The 24,054-nt window shown below is 48.2% G+C and overlaps 1 protein-coding gene across 3 annotated transcripts in view; it reads left to right on the top strand.

Annotated features, from left to right (window-relative positions):
• The first annotated feature begins 2,011 nt into the window (after positions 1-2,011).
• ACER3 (alkaline ceramidase 3) overlaps positions 2,012-24,054 on the top strand; it is a 51,511-nt gene continuing 29,468 nt past the window's right edge. Inside the window, exons 1-2 of one of the 3 annotated variants that reach the window (XM_082219578.1) lie at positions 2,012-2,052; positions 5,847-5,984. In XM_082219578.1, the coding sequence (XP_082075704.1) occupies positions 5,882-5,984 (103 nt within the window). In that variant the 5' untranslated portion in view covers positions 2,012-2,052; positions 5,847-5,881. Of the gene's footprint in view, positions 2,053-5,647; positions 5,985-24,054 lie in introns of those variants that run through there. The other 2 variants (XM_082219577.1, XM_082219579.1) reach the window with 2 other exon arrangements.

Raw genomic sequence — 24,054 nt, forward strand, 5'->3', positions numbered from 1 at the left:
AATCTCACTGTCATTCTCATCAAACCAGTCCTGGTGTTTCTTGGTTTGGTATCCTATAGTTTGTTCACAGGCTGCAATAATGGATGTTTTTAGCCTGGTCCAGCGCATTATTATTGTTATTATTTCTTTCTCTGCCTCCAGAGCCCCCTGTCAATAAGCAGGCCCTCTCCCAGCCCCCCTTCCCCCTGCTCGGCCTATTATTAATTAAGATGATCTCCGCAGGCAGCTGGATCGAGGCGGGTCGGGGCTGCTGATTCTTCTAGACCTGTCAGCAGCCTTTGACATGGTCGATCACGAACCCCTGGACCACCGCCTTGCCAACGTGGGGATCCAGGGCACAGTCCTTCAATGGCTGCACTCATTTCTCTCTGGTCGGGGACAGAGGGTGGCGCTTGGGGGCGAATTGTCATCGCGCCACTCCTTGGTGTGTGGAGTGCCTCAGGGTGCGATACTCTCCCCGATGCTTTTTAACATCTTTATGCGCCCCCTCGCCCAGCTTGTCCGGAGTTTTGGGTTGGGTTGCCATCAGTATGCCGATGACACCCAACTCTATCTGTTGATGGATGGCCATCCTGTCTCGGCCCCAGACACACTGACCAGATGTCTGGAAGTGGCTGGATGGTTACGTGGGAGCCGGTTGAAGTTAAATCCTTCGAAGACAGAGGTCCTCTGGCTGGGACGGGATGATATGGGATTGAGGGGGCAACTCCCATCTCTTGCGGGGGTGCAATTAGTGCGAGCACCGTCCGTTAAGAGTTTGGGTGTAATCTTCGATACCTCCCTCTCCATGGAGGCGCAGATTACAGCTATAACAAAGGCGGCATTTTTTCATCTCCGCCAAGCTAAGCAGTTGGCTCCTTATCTCTCCTGCCCTGACCTAGCCACTGTGATCCACGCGACGGTCACCTCCAGACTGGATTATTGTAACTCGCTGTACGTGGGGCTGCCCTTGAGACTGACCCAGAAACTCCAGTGGGTGCAGAATGCCGCGGCGAGACTCCTTATGGAGTCTTCACTGCGAGATCACATTCATCCGGTACTATACCAGCTGCGCTGGCTTCCGGTGGAGTACAGGATCAGGTTTAAGGTGCTGGTTTTAACCTTTAAAGCCCTATACAGCCTAGGACCCTCGTACCTACGGGACCGCCTCTCCTGGTATGCCCCACAGAGAAACCTACGGTCTGCAAATAAAAACATCCTCAAGGTCCCAGGCCTCAGAGAGGTTAGGCTGGCCTCAACTAGAGCCAGGGCTTTCTCGGCTCCGGCTCCGATCTGGTGGAACGCTCTGTCACAAGAGACTAGGGCCCTGCCCAGCGCCCCCTCCCTCTGCTTGGCCTATTCTTAACTATTAATATTATTATCATCACTATTATTATCACCATTATTAGTTCTTTCTCTGCCTCCAGAGCAGTTCGGCCCTGCTCGGCCTATTATCACCACCACCACTATTATCATTATTATTATTTCTTTCTGTGCCTCCAGAGCACCCTGTCAATAAGCAGGCCCTCTCCCAGCCCCCTACCCCCCCCCCCGCTTGGCCTATTATTAATTAATATTATTATCACCACCACTATTATTATTATCATTATTAGTTCTTTCTCTGCCTCCAGAGCCCCCTGTCAGTAAGCAGGCCCCCTCTCAGGCCCCCTTCCCCCTGCTTGGCCTATTATTAATTAATATTATTATTATTATCACCCTCACTAGTATCATTTTTAGTTCTTTCAGTGCCTCCTCCTTCCCAGTCAGGAGGTCGACGTAGTGAGGCCTCCGTGGCCATTAGCAGTGAGGTCGGCGGCCGCGTAGGCGCGGAAGGCGCGGCGGAGCGCGTAGGCCTCAGCCCGTCTCCATGGCGACGCGGAGGCCGGGCCCCGCTTTAGAGGAGGAGGAGGAGGAGCGGGCCTCCTTCTCCTCCTTGCGAGGCGGGCCTCTCACGCCGCCGCCGCGGGCGGGGCCAGCTCGGCGGACGGCCCATCCGGGGAGCGGCGGCCGCCCTCCTTTTTCTTTTTAACCCCGCCGCCCTCCTTCCCTCGAGCCCGCCGGCCGCCTCTCTCTCTCTCTCTCTCCCCCTCATCCCGCCTCGCCCGGCGTCACGCAGCGCCATGTTTTTCATTTGGTTAGTAGCTGTAAACAACTCTCCCAGATTTGGACATACTGCAAGCTCATTTGTTTTTGCGGGATTTGTGAGAGGACTTAAGCAGCTATGGGGTAGTTGTGATTAAGGAGATGTTGGTAATGTACTTTCCAGCGCAATGCAATAACTTCTTTATCTTATAGAAGCGTGATACCATCTGCTGAGCGTACGCCATGATTTATTGGCCCATAGACGGTCTTTGTGGCTTTAAAGAAACTCTGTGCATCACGAGTTTCGGCTAAGTGCTGGCTCTCTTGAGCTTCTTTTTATCCACCAGGTGTTTTTTAGTTCTCTGGTTCTTCTTTGAACCGCAGCCTTAGCATTGGAATAGGTTTTTTTCTTAGTGGCACAGTTTCTATCTCTTTGCCAGATCTGAAAGGCCTTCCTTTTCTTGTCAATCATGCGTTCAATCTCACTGTCACTCTCATCAAACCAGTCCTGGTGTTTCTTGGTTTGGTATCCTATAGTTTGTTCACAGGCTGCAATAATGGATGGTTTTAGCCTGGTCCAGCGCATTATTATTGTTATTGTTATTATTTCTTTCTCTGCCTCTAGAGCCCCCTGTCAATAAGCAGGCCCTCTCCCAGCCCCCCTTCCCCCTGTTCGGCCTATTATTAATTAAGATGATCTCCGCAGGCAGCTGGATCGAGGCGGGTCGGGGCTGCTGATTCTTCTAGACCTGTCAGCAGCCTTTGACATGGTCGATCACGAACTCCTGGACCACCGCCTTGCCGACGTGGGGATCCAGGGCACAGTCCTTCAATGGCTGCGCTCGTTTCTCTCTGGTCAGGGACAGAGGGTGCCGCTTGGGGGGGAATTGTCATCGCGCCACTCCTTGGTGTGTGGAGTGCCTCAGGGTGCGATACTCTCCCCGATGCTTTTTAACATCTTTATGTGCCCCCTCGCCCAGCTTGCCCGGAGTTTTGGGTTGGGTTGCCATCAGTATGCCGATGACACCCAACTCTATCTGTTGATGGATGGCCATCCTGTCTCGGCCCCAGACACACTGACCAGATGTCTGGAAGTGGCTGGATGGTTATGTGGGAGCCTGTTGAAGTTACAGTGGTGCCCCGCAAGACGAATGCCTCGCAAGACAGAAAACTCGCTAGACGAAAGAGTTTTCCGTTTTGGAGGTGCTTCGCAAAACGAATCTCCTATGGGCTTGCTTCGCAAGATGAAAATGTCTTGCGAGTTCCTGCGGGTTTTTTTTCCCTTCCCCCCCTTTTCCTAAGCCGCTAAGACGCTTATCAGCTGATCCGATAAGCCGATAAGGCACTAAAAGCCACTAATAGCGGTAATCCGCCAATGGGCTTGCTTCGCAAGACAAAAAAACCGCTAGACGAAGAGAATCACAGAACGGATTCTTTTTGTCTTGCGAGGCACCACTGTAAATCCTTCGAAGACAGAGGTCCTCTGGCTGGGACGGGACGATATGGGATTGAGGGGGCAACTCCCATCTCTTGCGGGGGTGCAATTAGTGCCAGCACCGTCCGTTAAGAGTTTGGGTGTAATCTTCGATACCTCCCTCTCCATGGAGGCGCAGATTACAGCTAAAACAAAGGCGGCATTTTTTCATCTCCGCCAAGCTAAGCAGTTGGCTCCTTATCTCTCCTGCCCTGACCTAGCCACTGTGATCCACGCGACGGTCACCTCCAGACTGGATTATTGTAACTCGCTGTACGTGGGGCTGCCCTTGAGACTGACCCAGAAACTCCAGTGGGTGCAGAATGCCGCGGCAAGACTCCTTATGGAGTCTTCGCTGCGAGATCACATTCATCCGGTACTATACCAGCTGCGCTGGCTTCCGGTGGAGTACAGGATCAGGTTTAAGGTGCTGGTTTTAACCTTTAAAGCCCTATACAGCCTAGGACCCTCGTACCTACGGGACCGCCTCTCCTGGTATGCCCCACAGAGAAACCTACGGTCTGCAAATAAAAACATCCTCAAGGTCCCAGGCCTCAGAGAGGTTAGGCTGGCCTCAACTAGAGCCAGGGCTTTCTCGGCTCCGGCTCCGATCTGGTGGAACGCTCTGTCACAAGAGACTAGGGCCCTGCCCAGCGCCCCCTCCCTCTGCTTGGCCTATTATTAACTATTAATATTATTATCATCACTATTATTATCATCATTATTAGTTCTTTCTCTGCCTCCAGAGCAGTTCGGCCCTGCTTGGCCTATTATTAATCATCATCATCACCACTATTATCATTATTATTATTTCTTTCTGTGCCTCCAGAGCACCCTGTCAATAAGCAGGCCCTCTACCAGCCCCCCTCCCCCCCTGCCTGGCCTATTATTAATTAATATTATCACCACCAGTATTATTATCATTATTAGTTCTTTCTCTGTCTCCAGAGCCCTCCTGTCAATAAGCAGGCCCTCTCCCAGGCCCCCTTCCCCCTGCTCGGCCTATTATTAATTAATATTATTATCACCGCCACTATTATTATTATCATTATTAGTTCTTTCTCTGCCTCCAGAGCCCCCAGTCAGCTAGCAGGTCCTAGCCCAGCCCCCACTTCCCCGTGCTCGGTTTATTATTAATTAATATTATTATTATCATCACCCTCACTATTATTATCATTATTAGTTCTTTCTCTGCCTCCAGAGCCCCCTGTCAGTTAGCAGGCCCTCGCCCAGCCCCCCCCCCGCTTGGCCTATTATTAATTAATATTATTATTATCATCACCCTCACTATTATTATCATTATTAGTTCTTTCTCTGCCTCCAGAGCCCCCTGTCAGTTAGCAGGCCCTCGCCCAGCCCCCCCCCCCCGCTTGGCCTATTATTAATTAATATTATTATCACCACCACTATTATTATTATCATTATTAGTTCTTTCTCTGCCTCCAGAGCCCCCTGTCAGTTAGCAGACCCTCTCTCAGGCCCCCTTCCCCCTGCTTGGCCTATTATTAATTAATATTATTATCACCGCCACTATTATTATTATTATCATTATTAGTTCTTTCTCTGCCTCCAGAGCCCCCTGTCAGTTAGCAGACCCTCTCTCAGGCCCCCTTCCCCCTGCTTGGCCTATTATTAATTAATATTATTATCACCGCCACTATTATTATTATTATCATTATTAGTTCTTTCTCTGCCTCCAGAGCCCCCTGTCAGTTAGCAGACCCTCTCTCAGGCCCCCTTCCCCCTGCTTGGCCTATTATTAATTAATATTATTATCACCACCACTATTATTATTGTCATTATTAGTTCTTTCTCTGCCTCCAGAGCCCCCTGTCAGTTAGCAGACCCTCTCCCAGCCCCCCTTCCCCCTGCTCGGCCTATTTATTATTATTATTATTATTATTATTATTATTATTATTATTATTATTATCACCCTCACTAGTATCATTTTTAGTTCTTTCAGTGCCTCCTCCTTCCCAGTCAGGAGGTCGACGTAGTGAGGCCTCCGTGGCCATTAGCAGTGAGGTCGGCGGCCGCGTAGGCGCGGAAGGCGCGGCGGAGCGCGTAGGCCTCAGCCCGTCTCCATGGCGACGCGGAGGCCGGGCCCCGCTTTAGGGGAGGAGGAGGAGGAGGAGCGGGCCTCCTTCTCCTCCTTGCGAGGCGGGCCTCTCACGCCGCCGCCGCCGCCGAGGGCGGGGCCAGCTCGGCGGACGGCCCATCCGGGGAGCGGCGGCCGCCCTCCTTTTCCTTTTTAACCCCGCCGCCCTCCTTCCCTCGAGCCCGCCGGCCGCCTCTCTCTCTCTCTCTCTCCCCCTCATCCCGCCTCGCCCGGCGTCACGCAGCGCCATGGCTCCCGCCGGCGACCGCGAGGGCTACTGGGGGAAGCCCACCTCCACCCTGGACTGGTGCGAGGAGAACTACGTCGTCTCCCACTACATCGCCGAGTTCTGTGAGTCGACGCGGGTCGGCGCGTTCAGACGTGCGCGGCGGCGGAGACGCGCCAGCGCGGCCTCCTTAACGCGCGGCGGCGGCGGGGGGGGGAAGGGGGATTGACGGATCCGCTTCTTCCCCGACATCATCCCCCTCAAGGGTTGGGGGTCGGATGGTTGGGAGGCGTGATTTGGGAAGATCGTGAGCACCGCCTCCGCCCCCGTGTAAAAGAATTAGGATTATTATCATTCCCTTAACCGTAATTTTGGCCCCCGGGTCCTTAGGGATTAGAGGCGGCTTCCAGAAAAGAACCTCTAAATGCGTAGATGGGGTGGGACTGGGAAAACTATGGCTGCAAAAACCACCATACGCGGGGATTTTGTTTTATTTTATTAAATTCGCACGCCGCCCCTCATCCGAAGGTCACGCAGGGCGGTTTGCAATGTAAGAATGCAAACATGCAATAGGTAACGGGGGAAAAGAGGGAAGTAGAATTCAAACCATGTGCATGTATATTATATATGCGCATATATAAAAATCCGTTTAAACCGTACCAATAATTGCAATAAACCGGCACGGGCACCAGCCTATTATAATAATTTGTATGTATTTGCTGCATTTGCAGCCTGCCCTTCCTGCCACCCTCCAGGGATCTCAAAAGTGTTTTTCCTTCCCTTCATTGCAAATTTGCCTTGGGCAAGGCAATTATAAATAAATGAATCCCCACAACATCCCTGCAAGGTAGGTTAGGCTGAGAGAAGGCGGCTGGTTTGAAGCCCCATCTTTCCCAGGTCCTAGTCTGACCCTCTGACTTCCGCACCCCATTGGATCTGATTGATTTAATAGAGTCACGCTGTGTCAGATAGTTGTGTCATGCATGCATTTTGCATGGGGAAGTAGCAAAAAGGCCCCTTTGCAAATTATTCTTCCCCTTCGGATTAGGGTTATGTTACATTATTAGGTTGGAGAGAGACCGCACCAAACACCTTGGTGCCTGATGGCTACCCCACTGTGGGTATCATAATTATATACTTATCCCAGGGAGGTTAATCCGAGACGCAATTATTCCTAATTGAAAAATTGCAAACTGTCCTGTGATCCTTGGTTGAAGGATCACAGGAATTGCCTCCCCCAGGGCTCAAGGTGGCTTACAGATAAAATAAGAACAGCTAATAGGAGGAGACTTTAAGAAACAATTAAACATTGATGGATAGGAAATATATTAAAAACCAACAGATCATTACGATAAAAACAGCACAGCACTTTCATTAAAAGCAGTCAGTTCCCAAAAGCCTGTTGGAATAAGAAGGTCGTCTTCTTTGGCGATCACTTGTAGCCGAGTAAGATTGTCTTCCATAAACGCGGTTTTAACCTTCCACTTAGCTCACCACTTAGCTTGTAGGGGGTGGAATAGGGATGCCTTTTTGCAGGTGTGAGGAACCTGTGGCTCTCCAGGAGTTGCTGAACTATGGTTGGCCACTGGGACTGGTGGGGTTTGGGGAGTCCAGCAGCGCCTGAACACCACAAGTTCCCCACCTCAGACTTAGTGGTATCCTATGCAGATGGCCAAGGGGACGTTTTGGAAGCGTTCTAAATCAGCCACCCCACCCTATAGAATTTGGCTGGGGTGTCCTGCCAGATAGTGGTAAGAGAAACATTTTGCAGTGTATATTCTCCGCTGGTTGCTTTTGTTTTAATACCCTGATTGTTGTCTAGTGCCGCTTCACAGATAATATTTCAGGAAGGAAATGTTTTAAAGGGTGGCACATCTTGTTTATCTGTTTTAGGTATCAGTAGCTTGCCTTTTTTAATAATAATAATAATAATAATAATAATATAATAATTAATAATAATACTCTGGGTGACAAGTCACCATAAGCTAAAACACGATCAGACTTGTTGCTTTTGGCATCTCCCTGTCTCAAGAGACAGTGGAGTGCATATCCAGGGGTGAAGTCAAACCGCTGTGTTAACAGCACCAAAATGATCTCCCGGGGGCACAAGTCTGGGCAGTGTGTCTAGAGGTCCTGGGCTGCCCAAACAACAAGACCACCCCCCTCAGCCTCACTGATGTGGTCCAAAGGAAAGCAGAGCAAGGTCAAAGGCCTGGAAACGATGCCTTATGAGGAACGGTTAAGGGAGCTGGGCATGTTTAGCCTGGAAAGAGGAGGTTAGGGGGTGATATGATAGCCATGTTCATATATATAAAAGGAGGGAGAAAGGTTGTTTTCTGCTGCTCTAGAGAAGCGGACACGGAGCAATGGATCCAAACTACAAGAAAGAAGATTCCACCCAAACATTAGGAAGAACTTCCTGATAGTAAGAGCTGTTCGACAGTGGAATTTGCTGCCAAGGAGTGTGGTGGAGTCTCCTACTTTGGAGGTCTTTAAGCAGAGGCTTGACAACCATATGTCAGGAGTGCTCTAATGGTGTTTCCTGCTTGGAAGGGGGTTGGACTCGATGGCCCTTGTGGTCTCTTCCAATTCTATGATTTGGCACCAGCTTGGCTGCATGAGTTGCCGGAAGGTGTACAAGGCGCCATCCAACTGTCTTAGGGACTCTGGATTTGTGTAGGGCTTTTATTCCTTAGCCTTTTCTTCCCCCCTAGGATATCCCGCAAGGCAGCAGAGGTTTAGGATCAGAGTTTTATTTCTCCTAGGTGGCCAACTTCCCAGGTGGACGAGCCCCATCTGCCCCTCAATTCCCTCTACAGCACATGCAGAAACTGCCCTCTTGACGGTTGGACCCACTGTTAGTCTTGTCTGCTCAATCTGCCAGAGCCTGTTTTTGCATGCAAAGGAAGCCCTCGATGCACTGAGGGTTTGAGACCCATCCAATATCATCACCTGGTTTAACCTGCCATTGGAAGCCATTCCCAGGGTGTGACTGCTTTCGCCTGCTGACAGCTTCTAGACGCCTAATCAAAACTAATACCTGCTTAAAACCACCCAGAACCACAGGAACAACAACAAAAAACAGATTCCCAAAACCATTCTGAACAACGCGCAGAAGAATCTGATGCGCTGGCAACACCCAGAGAATAGGATGCTGCCTCCAGCAGAGATCAGGATAGGTTAGAAAGGGGAGCACAGTCTGAGGTGGACCACTGCTGGACCACCAAATGCATAATGGTTTATTACAAACTTGAAAGTGAATGGCAAGGGTCGTCAGCACGGTGTCCTCATAATGTTGGATTACAAGTCCCATCATCCTTGGCCATTGGCCATGCTGGCTGGAGCTGTTGGGAGGTGTAGTCCAATATGTGGAGGGCACCACATTAATGACCCCTGGTACAGGACTTGTTCAGCTTTCTTAGTTTCCTTGTGACTCAACGCTGGTTTCATATCTTAGTTTATGCATTTGCATAACTTGAGATTTGAGATTCTTGAATCGCAAGAATGCTGAATTTTGGGGACATTGGTCTGCTCCTGCCAGGCACCTTAGTTCTTAAATAAGGCTGTGTGCTCGAGGTCACTTGTTGCCACTTAGTTGTGATCTAACTGTTAGAGACCCCAAGGATCTCCATGGGGCACAACACTTTGTGATACTCTCTAGTGCTGTTGTGTGATAGATGAGTCAGCCTTTCATAAATCCCAGATGATATTCTGCAGTGGAGGTAAATTCATTTCAGTTTCATTTTTCGGAAGGATGTCTCGGGGGTATTTTCCAAAGGGCAAAGCATTGCAGTCCCTACATACAGAGATGCTCTAGAGCCTATAACTTTACAGTGGTGCCTCGCAAGACGAAATTAATCCGTTCCGCGAGTCTCTTCGTCTAGCGGTTTTTTCATCTTGCGAAGCAACCCTATTAGCGGATTAGCGCTATTAGCGGTTTAGCAGCTATTAAAGGCTTAGCGGCTATTAAAGGCTTAGCGGATTAGCGGCTAAAAGGCTATTAGCGGCTTAGAAAAAGGGGGGGAGCGGAAAAAATCGGAACACTCGCAAGACGTTTTCGTCTTGCAAAGCAAGCCCATAGGGAAAATCGTCTTGCGAAGCAGCTCAAAAACGGAAAACCCTTTCGTCTAGCGGGTTTTCCGTCTAGCGAGGCATTCGTCTTGCGGGGCACCACTGTACTCTTTCGAACAGAGTGCTGGAGCAGATGGAAATTAGCATCTCCCTTTTAAATGTTTGTCAACTTCATATGCATCCCTTCGCATTCCCTAAGGAAAGGATGTCATGGCAGTTAGTTGTCAAATAATGGTCTGGAATTCCCTTCAGGATCACACACTCCCTCCTCTCCCCATGTGTACGGATTCCCTCATCTCATGCCTGGTTTGTCCTAGTCAAAGTTTGCTGTTCTGCTCCAATTGGGGAAGCTTTGGTCCACACTAACCAGGAATTTAATCCAAACTGTGATGTGAAACACAGTTTCTGCCGCAGAGGCAATTCCCAATATGCTGATTGCAGTTCACCTGATTTGGGCGATAGGACAGTTTATAATTTGAGCAAGCAATGAAGTACACGATACCAGAGCCCTGCCTTTGTTAGTGCATTTCCTTAATCCTACTTAATCCCAGGGTGCAAGTCCTTAACCTGATGAACATGTCCTGCCTGTATGGTTCCCTTCTTAATTTTGCTTTTCCCCATCCCACTCTTTGCATAAATTCCCTTCAAAAACTACCGTATTTTTCGCCCCATAGGACGCACCGGCCCATAGGACGCATCAAGTTTTTTGGGGGGGAAATAAAGAAAAAAAAATTTATTTCCCCCCCCAGGCGCTTGTGAGGCAGGCAGCGGGGAGAAGTGCTCTTCTCGCCGCTGCCCGCCTTGAGATCAGGTCCGGGGACAGCAGGGAGACACGCTGCATCTCCCTGCTGTCCCCGGAGTGGTGGGGCAGGCAGCAGGGAGAAGCGCTCTTCTCCCCGCCGTCAGCCTCCAAACCACTTCGGGAGACAGCGGGATGGCGGCGTTCCGCCTCCCTCTGTCCCCCGACCTTGTGGGGCTGCCGCTGGGGCTCTCCTGAAGCCTGGAGAGCGAGAGGGGTCGGTGCGCACCAACCCCTCTCGCTCTCCAGGCTTCAGTGAAAGCCTGCATTCGCCCCATAGGACGCACCCACATTTCCCCTTCATTTTTGGAGGGGAAAAAGTGCGTCCTATAGGGCGAAAAATACAGTAAATGGATCCATCCAGAGGCCAGGGCAGCCAACAGTCGCAACTATTAGGAGTCATTCAGGGGCCTCTGCGCAGATTCCCTTAACACTATTGGAGGTTTTCAACCTTCTTGAGTCCAAGGCTCCCTTGACCAACTACATTCCTTCTGCAGCTCCCCTGTGGAGAAATGTCCTCCGAGCCTCAAAAACCCATCTATGCCACCCCTTGCCTGCAGAGCTGGCAGCCCCTCACCCCTTTTCAAGCAACCTCCCCTGTGGAGTGTTCCCTCAGCCTCTTCTATCTCCTTCCTTGGGAGTCCTCTGGGCAGCCACTGCCCCTGGTCTCTGAGGGGGGCCCCCAACCCCAAAGAGAGGTGCCTCTTCACGCCGCCCCACAGGGGCCTGAGAAGATGCCCCCAGCCTCAGGGACCCGACAGAGACTGGCCAAAGATGAACATGAGGCAGCAGTGGCGGCAACAGGTGCCATGCGCTTGCATGGTGGAAAGGCTCCCCTTTGGTGCCAGACACTCAACTCCCAGGCAGGCATTGCACACAGCAAGCACAAGAAAGCCCAGTGTGACGGCTGCCTGGCGTCCCCCTTGCCCATCCATACCCAACAGCAAGAGCTCGGCTCCCTCACCCACTTGCTTGCTCACCCTGAAGCCGCTTCAGCTCCTGGCAACCAGCACCGCCTGGCCAGCTTCTGCAAGAAACGACCGCACAAGCCTTTGAGAGGCGAGAGGGCATCAGAGGAGGGAGGGAAGGAAAGAGGGACGTAGGCCAGAGTTGCCCGCGGCACCCCGACCATCATTCACGGCACTCCAGGGTGCGATGGTTGAAAGCCACTGGCGTACTGAATCACACCCTGCTTAGATAACCACAGCTTTTTCAAGGAGAAAGGGCTTTGTTGAAAATATGACGCAACTCTGATTTCATATTTAAGTACTGTACAGTCTGTAACTCCTAGCGACTTGCGTTTTAAGAATTGTATTCAGGGCCACATGTGGAAATTTCTTTACTGTGGAAGATAGGATCGGATGTATGGCAGCTGATTGTGGGAGCCCGAAACTGCTGTGCTCAGCGTAAAATTGGATTAGCTGACACTGTGACATCAGATGATTGAGGAGTAGGTGGCCCTCTTAATTAAACTTGCCCCATGGGGGAGATAAGAATCTGGAACATTGGCCAGATTGGGGTCGAGTTCCTGTTCCCGATCCCTACCTTATAAGCACAACCTTCACCCATAGTTACCTGGGGCAATACAAGTTTGGGGTCACACAGTAAACCTTCCCCCCCTTTCTCTCATGGTTGCCATTTACTGCTGTGTGTGTCTTGGTGGTAGGTGACCAGCAAAGTACTGTTTGCCCTCTGCCTCTTCATCACTGGTTTATTTTAAACTATATAACCTGCCCTTTCAGTTTGCAGGGTGGCATACTATACCATAATACTGGTTTGGTGAGCATCGGGAGTAGAGATTCACTGCCTCTCCTACGTTAGAGCCGTTTCACCATACAGGCCCTACCTTCACACATGTCCAACAAGTCATAATGCAATAAGTGTTTTGCTTATTGCAATTTACGACACAGATGGAATTGTTTAAAACACATAACACAGTCTCAGTAATCCTTACAGAAACCCTCCAATGTAGGGCAGTATTATAATTCCCATAGTGTGGAGGGTGGCATCATCTGAGTTTGTGGCATGGCTGAGGCCTCACACCCTTACTGTACAATCCTGTTTGTCTACTCGGAAGCAAGCCCCGTTGGGTTCAATAAGACTTATTCCCGGTTACATTTGTACAGGATTGCTGCCATGCACTCTGTGCTGCACCACTTTGACCCCAAAGGGGTCTATGGACAAAAGCACACTTTGTTCTGGTCAAACAAGCAGTCAACATTTATAAGAATTATGTACTCTTCTTATAATAAGTTACTAGCTGTAGTCTCATCAAGACCTGTAGCCTAGTTAATGCCGTTAAACTATCAAACCCTTTAATTGTTAAAGTGGAAGTCACAGCTACCCCATAAAAAACAGCCACCTCCGTTACCAGACACAAAGACTGAAATCCAATGTGTGCAATATATAACTATAAATTATGTAAAAAAAATTCCTGCCTTTTCTGATTGGTTGTAGTCTAATAGGTAAATTAGTATAATGTAGCAATGATTTTAGATGCCATCCTTTATATAAGAAATACTTGGACTATTTAATAAGTTGTATTTGCACCATCTTTTGAAAACAATTAGGGTCAGGGAATGCCCAGAGGACCTAAATTGCCATTTTGGACTTCTTAGGGGCTCACCTTAATTCGTTTAGCAGTTCAAGCTGTGTCCATGCACAATTTTCAAGCCCGTTCCTGAAAAGGGACTTAAAGTTCAGATTGAATGCTACCCTGTCCAGATTGAATTATTTTATGATTTCCTGTATCCAGATTTTACTTGCAGTTCTAATACAGAATTGAGACATGTAAATGAATACCAGGTGGCGTTGATTAAAGTTTAGAACAGCTGAATATTGGTGCAAATCCCTAGGGAAGCTTTTGTGCAGTTTTGCCATTGTGGAAAGTACAGTAGCTGTACAGGATCTGTGCTGCTAGACTCTTGCAGGTTAGCGGCTTCTCCCACAGTCCTGGAAACCACATCACAAGTTTTGGTCCGAATTGTCAGATCATTATTTTTACCATTCCCCTTTTTACCCAACTATGGCCAACAGCCAAGGGAAAGCGTAGCCTGAACAAGCAGTCGCTCTTCATAAACAGTAAGGATTCTTGCATTCCCTCAGACTAGGTCAGTGGTTCCCAGACTTCTTTTCCCCATGGACCGCTTGAAAATTGGTGAGGGTCCTGGCAGACCACTTGCCTCTTGTGGCAATTGCAATTCGCAGTGCTAGATCGTTTTTGTTGCTTTTTTTGTTTCTTAAATACTGTATTTTATTGTTGAATTCATCGAATTCAAATTGCAATACACTAGAATGCAATGTAATAAAATTAGTAAAATACAGTTTAAAAAATCCATATGAATGTGCCATCTTCAACTACGAACCCACACCGTGAAGCAATGAAACCACTGGGTATGTGGGAGAGAGCGGGCAAGGCTGGAGGAGGAGATTTGCAGAACAGATGCTTGGAAAATCCAAGAAACCTTTAGTGAGGCCACATCATCATAGCTTTAGCTAGAACCCCACACGACATACTGCAGAGGCGGCATTTGATATGGTTTGCTAGTAAAAAGAGTAGGAATATGGTTGCTGTAACCGCAGCTGTTGCATGCTGGCACGTGCCTGAATTCAGACCCTTTGAGGCTGGGGAAATTTTGACCCCTGCCCTATTGTCTGAAGGCTGCTCCACTCAACAGAGTGTTATTGTTCTGGTGATTCTAAGCCGACATGCCATTCTGCTGGTAAAATGACAGCGTTGGGTCTTTGTGACTCAGCCGCACAAGTCTGTCCTAGAGTAATCTGGGCTGATGTCACTTGGCATTTACAGAGATCTGAGCAGGTACATGGAGAATAAACGTTGAGCAATTCAAGCATTCCAAGTCCGAAGAGTTAGGTGTGTTAGAGATGCTATCAGGTGCAAGAAGAACAATTACACCCAATAATTCTTATAAGGACTCAAACCTGTCGTTAAAATCAGCCTCTTTGTTAGAGGCCTTGAAATTGGCCAGTGTAACAGCAGTCCCTAAAAAGATACTCGGGGGGGGGGGAGGGATTGATGAAAATGACACATATGTTAACATCTGTCTTGGGAAGGCATTATTTAAACTTGAGATATTCAACATATAAAACAGGGTTTCTGAGCCACATCCTTCACTCGCCCTGCTTCACATTTTCCTCAAGTGTTTTGTCTGACTGAAACGCTTTCTTAAGCGGTTTGTGGAGTGGTTAGAGGGTCAGACTAGGACCTGTGAGACCAGGGTTCAAATCCCCCACTCATCCACCGGTAAACCCAGTGGGTGACCCTGGACCAGCCACAGTCTCCCAGCCTAGCCCACCTCACAGAAGATAAAATGGGGTGGAGGAGAGCCACGTATGTTACTTTGAATTCCTTAGAGGAAAAGTGGGTTTAAATACAACAGTAAATCCTGTGATAATGTCTCTTGCTTTCCTGAGTGGAGGGAGGTGTGTGTTGAAATTTTTGACTTTTGTGTGGCTGGAATGTAGCCCACAGTACAAAGCCCATTTCTCTACCCATTTCCCCCCCCCCCTCTTTGGCTGGCCCCATGCACCGCTGGTATACGTGACCCTGGAAAATATTCCCAGCCCCTGGTAGAGAAGAAGAAGCGTTGCTGAGGAAGGATGAGCATGGCTTCTGCAGAGGGAAGCCTTGCCTTTCCAAGCTTTTAGAATTAATTCTGCATGTCAGCAAGTGTGTAGTCAGGGGTCATCAGCCTTTTTCAGCCTTGGGCCAGTCCACCGTCCCTCAGACTATGTGGGGGGCTGGACTATATTTTGGAAAAAGAAAAAAAAGAATGAATTCCTATGCCCCACAAATAACCCAGAGATGCATTTTAAATAAAAGCACACATTCTAGAAACACGCTGATTCCCGGACCGTCCGTGGGCTGGATTGAGAAGGCGATTGGGCCGCATCCTGCCCCTGGGCCTTAGTTGCCTACCCCTGAGTGTAGTTGGAGCAATTCATTAGACATGGCATTTCAGAGGATTCTGACAGAGTCTGTCACCGAAGCCTTCTGAGTAAGCTTGTAAATCATGGGATAAAAGGACGGGTCTTTTCTTGTAAGTAATGGGTTAACCAACAGGAAGCAGAGGGTATGGATAAACAGGCAGTTTTTACAATGGGAGGAAGTAGAGAGCAAGGTCTCCCAAGGATTACATTGAGACCATTTATTTGGTATCAAGTTGGGAATGAGTGGCAGGGTAGCAAGGTTTGGTTTCAGGATGGGGAAACTCAAGCTGACTGGACATCTCCAAAAGCATCTCTCCAAACTGGGTGAATGGGCAACATGATAACAAACAGGGTTCAATGTAAGAGAGTTCATAAGTGATGTGCATAGCAGCAAAAAAAAGCTAATTACACACACACACACACACACATATATATATATGGTGTGAACTGGTTGTGATTACCCAGGAAATATTTTTTTGGGCTTCTCATTGATAGCTCACTGCTCCACCAACAGCAACTTCAGCAAAAGGAATTGCCAAGAAAGGGACTGAAAATGAACTGCCGGTATAATTCTGCCTCTGTGAATTAGCTGCATTTGGAATGTTTTATGTAGTTACGGTTGCCTCGTCTCACTTAGGGTGTATCAGAGCTGGAAAAGATGTAGAAAAGGGATAACCAAAGGATTTTGAACTGTGTCTTCAAGAGGAAAGGCTAAACTTAGCATTTGGGGCTTTTAGTTTAGAGGGGGGAAATGACAGATATGGGGACGTGACAGACTGCATGGTGTAGGAAAAAGTCTCTTGGGATCATCCAGTGAAATTGCTCGTTGAACAAAAGAAGATTCTTCACACAGTGCATAATTAACTTACGGAATTGATGCTGTGGGATGTTGTGCTTGGTGTTACGTTCGACAGCTTTAGAAAAGGGGATTCATAGAGAATTGATCCATCATTTGCCATCCGCCACGGCATTTAATTAACCTCTGGCTATTGTTGTGGGAGGGTGGAGAATTTTGCATTCATGCCCTGCGTTGGGGCTTCCCGGAAACAGCTGGCTAGGCACTGCTGGAAGCAGGATTCTGGACTAGATTCTCCCTTGGCCATTCAGCAGTCGTCCCCCCTCTCTCTCTGGCCACTGTTCCTTTGGTTCCTCTTCATCCTGGAAGGCATTTCTTCCCCCACAATATTATCAGCTGGACTGCAGTTCTTTGTTTTAATTCCTCGTGCTTTCAGCAATCCACCCTACGAAGGGTTAGTCAGGAAGCATTATGTTCTGTGTCCGACTGATATAGTGGGAGAACCTTGAATGGGCAAAAACTCCGTCACCCGTGCTGGAATCTGTCCAAGGTACAACGCGGGAGTCATCCACGGTTAAGATCGTGCCCTTGTGGTTTTCAGCCTGCGGCATTTTCTAAACCCAAGGTTAGAACTCTGGGTACTGTCAGAAGGAAGACGTACTGTCCAGTTAGTTGTTGTTTAGTATCTGGGGAGGTGCATGAATATCATTCAGAATAATTCCTAAAAATAGTTCTAGCTTGTGGGATCTTCAGCGCCATGTAAACATAGTTTACGGTCCAGTGTTAAAAACTCTAGCATTGCGAGAATGTTCCTAATTCTTGAGAAGTAACATCATGTGTTTAGCTATCACTACTTCAGATTCCAGATGTAATGGGTTTAGGAGTTGCTCGTGCGTAAGTTGCCGCCACTCCTGGCCAGGTTACCTGGTTGAACCCTTTCTGACTGAACAGCCTCCAGCATCGTGACTGTCTCAGTCGCTGGCAGAATCCGTCAGTGGGCTTGAACTTTTCTCTCCGCTGGTCTCCGGCGAGGAGTCTTGGAGCCTCCTCTCCGATTCCCCCATCTGCCCCCCTTCTCCACTGGTGTTACGCTGATTTCCTTCCCCAGCAAATGGGCTGCCCCTCTCCCTACTGGGACCCTCTCCGGCATCCCTCTGGAGCCTTCCCTCCGCCTCTAGCTCCGATGGCAGTTCCCTGACACCAGAGTACTAACTTCAAAGTTTCAGCTGTCTTTTTGCTTTCCTCCCCCTCCTTTTTTCCTTTCCAGCTTCATTAAATTAAATTGTTGTTGTTTAGTCATTTAGTCGTGTCCGCCTCTTCGTGACCCCCTGGACCAGAGCACACCAGGCACTCCTGTCTTCCATTGCCTCCCGCAGTTTGGTCAAACTCCTGCTGGTAGCTTCAAGAACACTGTCCCACCATCTCGTCCTCCGTCGTCCCCTTCTCCTTGTGCCCTCCATCTTTCCCAACATCAGGGTCTTTTCCAGGGATTCTTCTCTTCTCATGAGGTGGCCAAAGTCTTGGAGCCTCAGCTTCATGATCTGTCCTTCCAGCGAGCACTCAGGGCTGATTTCCTTAGGAATGGAGAGGTTTGATCTTCTTGCAGTCCATGGGACTCTCAAGAGTCTCCTCCAGCACCAGAATTCAAAAGCATCAATTCTTCGGTGATCAGCCTTCTTTATGGTCCAGCTCTCACTTCCATACATCACTACTGGGAAAACCATAACTTTAACTATACAGACCTTTGTCGGCAAGGTGGTTTTAAATTTTGCTGAATCTATTATTTTTGTTTCATACACTCATTCACCTGCTGCTTTATTAATTACTATTTAGCTTTGATTTTTCTTCCATTCCCTGTTTAAAAAGGCAAGAAAGCCCTTGTATCATATCAAAGGTCCGGCTGGTCAGCTTCGAAGACCTTTGACATGCCATGAGGGCAAACACACTCTCCTCCTGTTTGCCTCCCAGCAGCTGGCATTTGGTGGTATATACCCTCTGAACTTTGGTGTGCTTTTATATTTATTTCAGATCTTTATAACCAGCAGTTCTGAGGGAGGCTTACAGGATAAAAACAAACAAGTTAAACTAAACAACAGTGAAATGGATAACACAGCAGCATCTGATGCAGAGTAGAGATCATCTTCTGGCAGCAAATCCAGTAAATTAAATACAGTAGTACCTCGGGTTGCATACGCTTCAGGTTACAGGCACTTCAGCTTACAGACTCCGCTAACCCAGAAATAGTACCTCGGGTTAAAAACTTTGCTTAAGGATGAGAACAGGAACCGTGCTCCAGCGGCAGCAGGAGGCCCCATTAGCTAACGTGGTGCTTCAGGTTAAGAACAGTTTCCGGTTAAGAACGGACCTCCAGAACGAATTAAGTACTTAACCCGAGGTACCACTGTACATATCATGTGCACATGTGTGGAATCTAGGCATTCCATAGCATTTCCTGCTAAAATATCGACTTATTTGGTGTCCAATGCCATTTCCATTCATATTTTAGTAGATTAAACACTTCAGTAGGGCATGACGTTAGTTTCAACCAACCTGCTTTTGAATATTCTGTCTGCAACTAAAAGCGTGGTTGCCATATCCTGATTCTGAAGGCGATATGACACAGCTATGGCCAACCTTTTTGCAGTTGCCCTGCAGGTCACACAGGCAACGTATGAGTGTCTGCCGCTCACGCTTGCAAGCGTCCGTGCCTTGGGATCCTTTTGCCTCTTGTCTTCTGAGACAGGGAGCCTTTAGCGGAGTGGTATCCTGAAGGTCCCGAGTTCAATAGCTGGCATCTCCAGAAGGATCTTGGATTTGGGAAACAGCTGCGTTCTTCTGCATTCTCAGTAACGCACATGTAGGGGAAAGAGAACGACGGCAAGAATATGAGGGAGATTGCCGGCTCCTCTCCACCCCACCCAAACCACAAGAAGGGAAATCAGCTGTTGGCTTATTCTGGGGGCATTATTGCAATGTTGTCTTTTTTAAATTAAGATGAAGCAGCACTTTCTGTTTCTCCTGCTGCTTGTGTTGGTTGTGATCAGGCCACCTCAGCTCTGCCAGCCATTCTCAGATATACAGTGGTACCTCAGGTTGAGAACTTAATTTGTTCTGGAGGTCCGTTCTTAACCTGAAGCACCACTTTAGCTAATGGGGCCTCCCGCTGCCGTTGCGCCACTGAAGCACAATTCCTGTTCTCATCCTGAAGCAAACTTCTTAACCTGAGGTACTATTTCTGAGTTAGCGGAGTCCGTAACCTGAAGCGTATGTAACCTGAAGCGTCTGTAACCCGAGGCAGCACTGTATGCTAATTGCCAAATGGCACCTTAAACCCAGTACCGCCATGATATGTCTAGGCACCACCCCCCTCCCCCCAGTGTGAGGATGAGTTGCTGTTAATTTCATCTTTATACCACTTTATATTTTATATTTTAAAATCTCAAAGCGGTTTACAGCACATTAAAACAGCAAAGCAGGTGATTCAGAGTAACACAAATTCAAGCTTCTAGGAAAATATTTCAGATCCTTCTCTACGTGACCTTTTGCTTTTCCCATATTTATTTAGCGACTCACTTTATAGAGCTGCCTCATGGTAGAAGGACTCTGGGAAGCCCGTGTGGTGTAGTGGTTAGAGTGTCAGACTAGGACCTGGGAGGTCTGGGTTCAAGTCCCCACTGGGTCATGAAGCTCACCTTGGAGTCAGTCGCAGCCTCTTAACCTCCATCACAGGGTCGTCGTAGGAATTTACTGGGGGGGGGGGTTGAACCATGTACTCCTTGGAGAAAGATATGAATAGAGAAAATAAGCTCTTCTGCTGACCTGCTAAAGAAAGCTGGAGGGGTCAGCCAGATGGAGATGTCAGTCACCAAAGTGGTATTGTTAATATTCCAGAATGAGCTCCTCCTCTCAGTGTCACCACTACCAGTTACCGTACAGGAATACAGTGGCACCTCATTCCGGAGGTCTGTACTTAACCTGAAACTGTTCTTAACCTGAAGCACCACTTTAGCTAATGGGGCCTCCTGCTGCCACTGCGCCACCAGAGCACGATTTCTGTTCTCATCCTGAAGCAAAGTTCTTAACCTGAGGTAATATTTCTGGGTTAGTGGAGTCTGTAACCTGAAGCGTATGTAACCTGAAGCGTATGTAGCCCGAGGTACCACTGTACGTGCACCCCCATTCCTCATTCACAAAATGTAGCGCCAATTTCCTAAGGCAGTGAGCATTTTTTCTCAGTGCCATTTAAAGAATCCAGGAACCACCATCACCATGCATAAATTCATGTGGATGTACCAGTTTTTAAAATGGTTCTCTGCACTATTTCTCTAAGGTCAGAGAGTGGAAATCTTAAAATTAGAATAAGGAAAGGGGTGGAGGAAAAGGAGAAGGGAAGGGAAGACGGCTGCTATGGATATGGTACACTTTGGCTGGCTTCTGGGCGCTAGTGAAGGGAACTGAAGGGAGACCGCATGTTCGAAAGCGTGTGCTAACCCAAGGAATAGTGGCACGTGGGTGGCTTGGAGTAAAGAACTGCTTGCCTTCTCTCTCTATCCACCTTAGAAATCCTGGGTGGCGAATTGGCAGCACCTGCAGTGTGAGATTCCTGCCCACAGCTGTTTGGATGGGAAAAGTTCAGAGACTTGGAAGTAGCAACTGCCACTTAGTGAGCAAAATGAAATTGCATAAAGCTGTATAAAAGCTGGCATGCTTTCGAACCTAGCGAAAGCTTCCTTCTGAACTTCTCTGGTTGCTCCGCCAAAATATTTGGATGACTCTTTGCCCGACTGCCGATTTCCCTGACGCATAGATGTTGTGTTGCTGCAACATATCACGTGACGTGTGACGGTGCTTATCCCCTCTTGCGTAACAGCATCCACTTCGGGCAGGCAGTTTTAGAATGTGTTTTTATTATGTACAGGACAAGTGAGCAGCTTAGGAAGAAAGCTAGTTATTCAAATGGCTATGGAAATCCTGATTATTATTTTTCTTGTAATAGAATGTTTGCATGACGGGTGCTTTATTTAGAACTTGGTGCATCTTGTGCAAATACGCGACAAATGATACAGCGCCACAACCAGTTGTTCTTCCCATGCACCATTTAAAAATCACGGTTAAGGAAGCTTAACGGTGGTTTGGTGTGATGCCTGGATCGTTGAACCATAGTGGTGGCTGAGCAATTCACCTCCAGAAGTTGCTATTCTGGAGTCCTTTGTAGAGATTCCAGGTGCCTAGAAAGCTCTCCTGAGTTGTAGCTGGTTACAGATAGGTAGCCGTGTTGGTCTGCCATAGTCAAAATAAAAAAATTCCTTCCAGTAGCACCTTAAAGACCAACTAAGTTAGTTCTTGGTGTGAGCTTTCGTGTGCATGCACACTTCTTCAGATACACATGTAGCTGTTGGAGCAGTCGGCAGGCACCATGAAGGAAGGTCTCCAGCAAGACCTCCTTGCCGCTGTCATCACCTCTTGTCAAACAGGCTACGGAGACTCAGAGCCACTGCAGGAAAGGCCTGTTCTTGTTTTTCCACGCTCTGTATTCTCATGGAGGGGATTATCGTAGAGTCCAAGAGAGATGATTAGCGTAGAGTCCAAGAGAGGCGGTCCTTGCTGTTCTGGGCTGTTAAGGCTTTATAGGAGAAAACCAGTACAGTGGTACCTCAGGTTACAGACTCCGCTAACCCAGAAATAGTGCTTCAGGTTAAGAACTTTGCTTCAGGATGAGAACAGAAATCGCGAGGCGGCGGCAGCGGGAGGCCCCATTAGCTAAAGTGGTGCTTCAGGTTAAGAACGGACCTCCAGAACGAATTAAGTTCTTAACCCGAAGTATCACTGTACTTTGAATTGGGCCTGGAAACGGACAGTCAGGGCAGTCAGGCCAGGTTCGGTGTAATGCAGTCAAACCTTGGTTGTCGAACGTACTGTATTTTTTGCTCTATAAGACTCACTTTTTCACTCCTAAAAAGTGAGGGGAAATGTGTGTGCGTCGTATGGAGTGAATGCAGGCTGCGCAGCTATCCCAGAAGCCAGAACAGCAAGAGGGATTTCTGCTTTCACTGCGCCTCGATCCCTCTTGCTGTTCCGGCTTCTGAGATTCAGAATATTTTTTTTCTTGTTTTCCATCTCTAAAAACTAGGTGCGTCTTGTGGTCTGGTGCGTCTTATAGAGCGAAAAATACAGCGATCTGTTCCGGAAGCCCGTTCGGCTTCCAAAACGTCCGACAACCGAATCACAGCTTCCGATTGGTTGCAGGAGCTTCCTGCACTCAGCGGAAGCCGTGTCGGACATTTGGCTTCCGAAAAATGTTTGAAAACCGGAGCATTTCCTTCTGGGATTTTCAGCGTTTGGGAGCTGAAATGTTCTGAAACGGAGACGTTCGGCAGCTGAGGTTTGACTGTATGCTCAAACTGTCTTGCTCCAGTGAGCAACCTGGTGATTGTATTTCTGAATTCCTTCTAGACCCCCATGCAACCGATTCCCTGAACCCTCTGGTGCAGCTTTTGTGGATATCCATGGCACTTTAGCAAGGAGATGACCCCTTTGCATGACTAGACCGCGGCTTGTGAAGTGTTGGATCTCAACCAGTATTTTTATCCACATTAAAAAATATAAAAATATCAGCATCATATTTTAAATATCAGTTATCATTACAGTGGTACCTCGGGTTAAGTACTTAATTCGTTCTGGAGGTCCGTTCTTAACCTGAAACTGTTCTTAACCTGAAGACCACTTTAGCTAATGGGGCCGCCCGCTGCCGCCGCGCTGCCAGAGCACAATTTCTGTTCTCATCCTGAAGCAAAGTTCTTAACCCGAGGTACTATTTCTGGGTTAGCGGCGTATGTAACCTGAAGCGTATGTAACCTGAGGTACCACTGTATTAGCTGAAGCAGAGGTATGCTGCCTTAAAGCGAAGCTAGACAAGCAAAGGTAAAAGTTCATTTGTTTGTGGCCAGGATTTCTTCAGTCTCTGGTTTAGTTGCTGAAACTCTCCCTGCCTAATCTGCCGGCTTCCATCAAGCTGTGAGGAATTGGTTTGCTATACTTCTCTGCCCTTAATAGCACACGCCTGATAACATTGTTTTCAAGAATGAGCTTTCTTCCAGGAACAATGTGGCCATGCCTTGACTCTTTCCCCCCGGGGGTTATGGGGGAATGGCATTTTTATGACGAGAAGCCACCTGTGGGCTATTGTCAGGTTGTGTTCTTGGGTCTGAAAGGTTCCTGTTGAGCGTTCAGAGTTTTTAGGGCAGCGTGAGCCATGCAACGACTAATGGATGCAGCTAGGCTGGCAGTGAAAAACTGGTACCCTCAAAAGCGTTAACATTTGACCATATACAGTGTGTGTCTGCGTAACAGCATCTTACAGGTGCAGGAAATGGGGGAGTGGGGAGTTAATGTATCTCACGAAAGCAGTCAAAGGCAACTTCAGATGATTCGATTTCCTGCACGGAGGTCAGTTTCCACGTAGGAAATGTGTCATTTGCAGATTTCTATGTGTGTGGCAGGGTCCTTTTCACCAAAAGTCATAGAATTGTAGAGTTGGAAGGGACCCCAACATACAGGTATTTCCCATTCTGGCAGAAAA

The sequence above is a fragment of the Podarcis vaucheri genome (genome assembly GCF_965113315.1).
Source record: "Podarcis vaucheri genome assembly, chromosome: 4".
Classification (NCBI taxonomy): Eukaryota; Metazoa; Chordata; class Lepidosauria; order Squamata; family Lacertidae; genus Podarcis; species Podarcis vaucheri.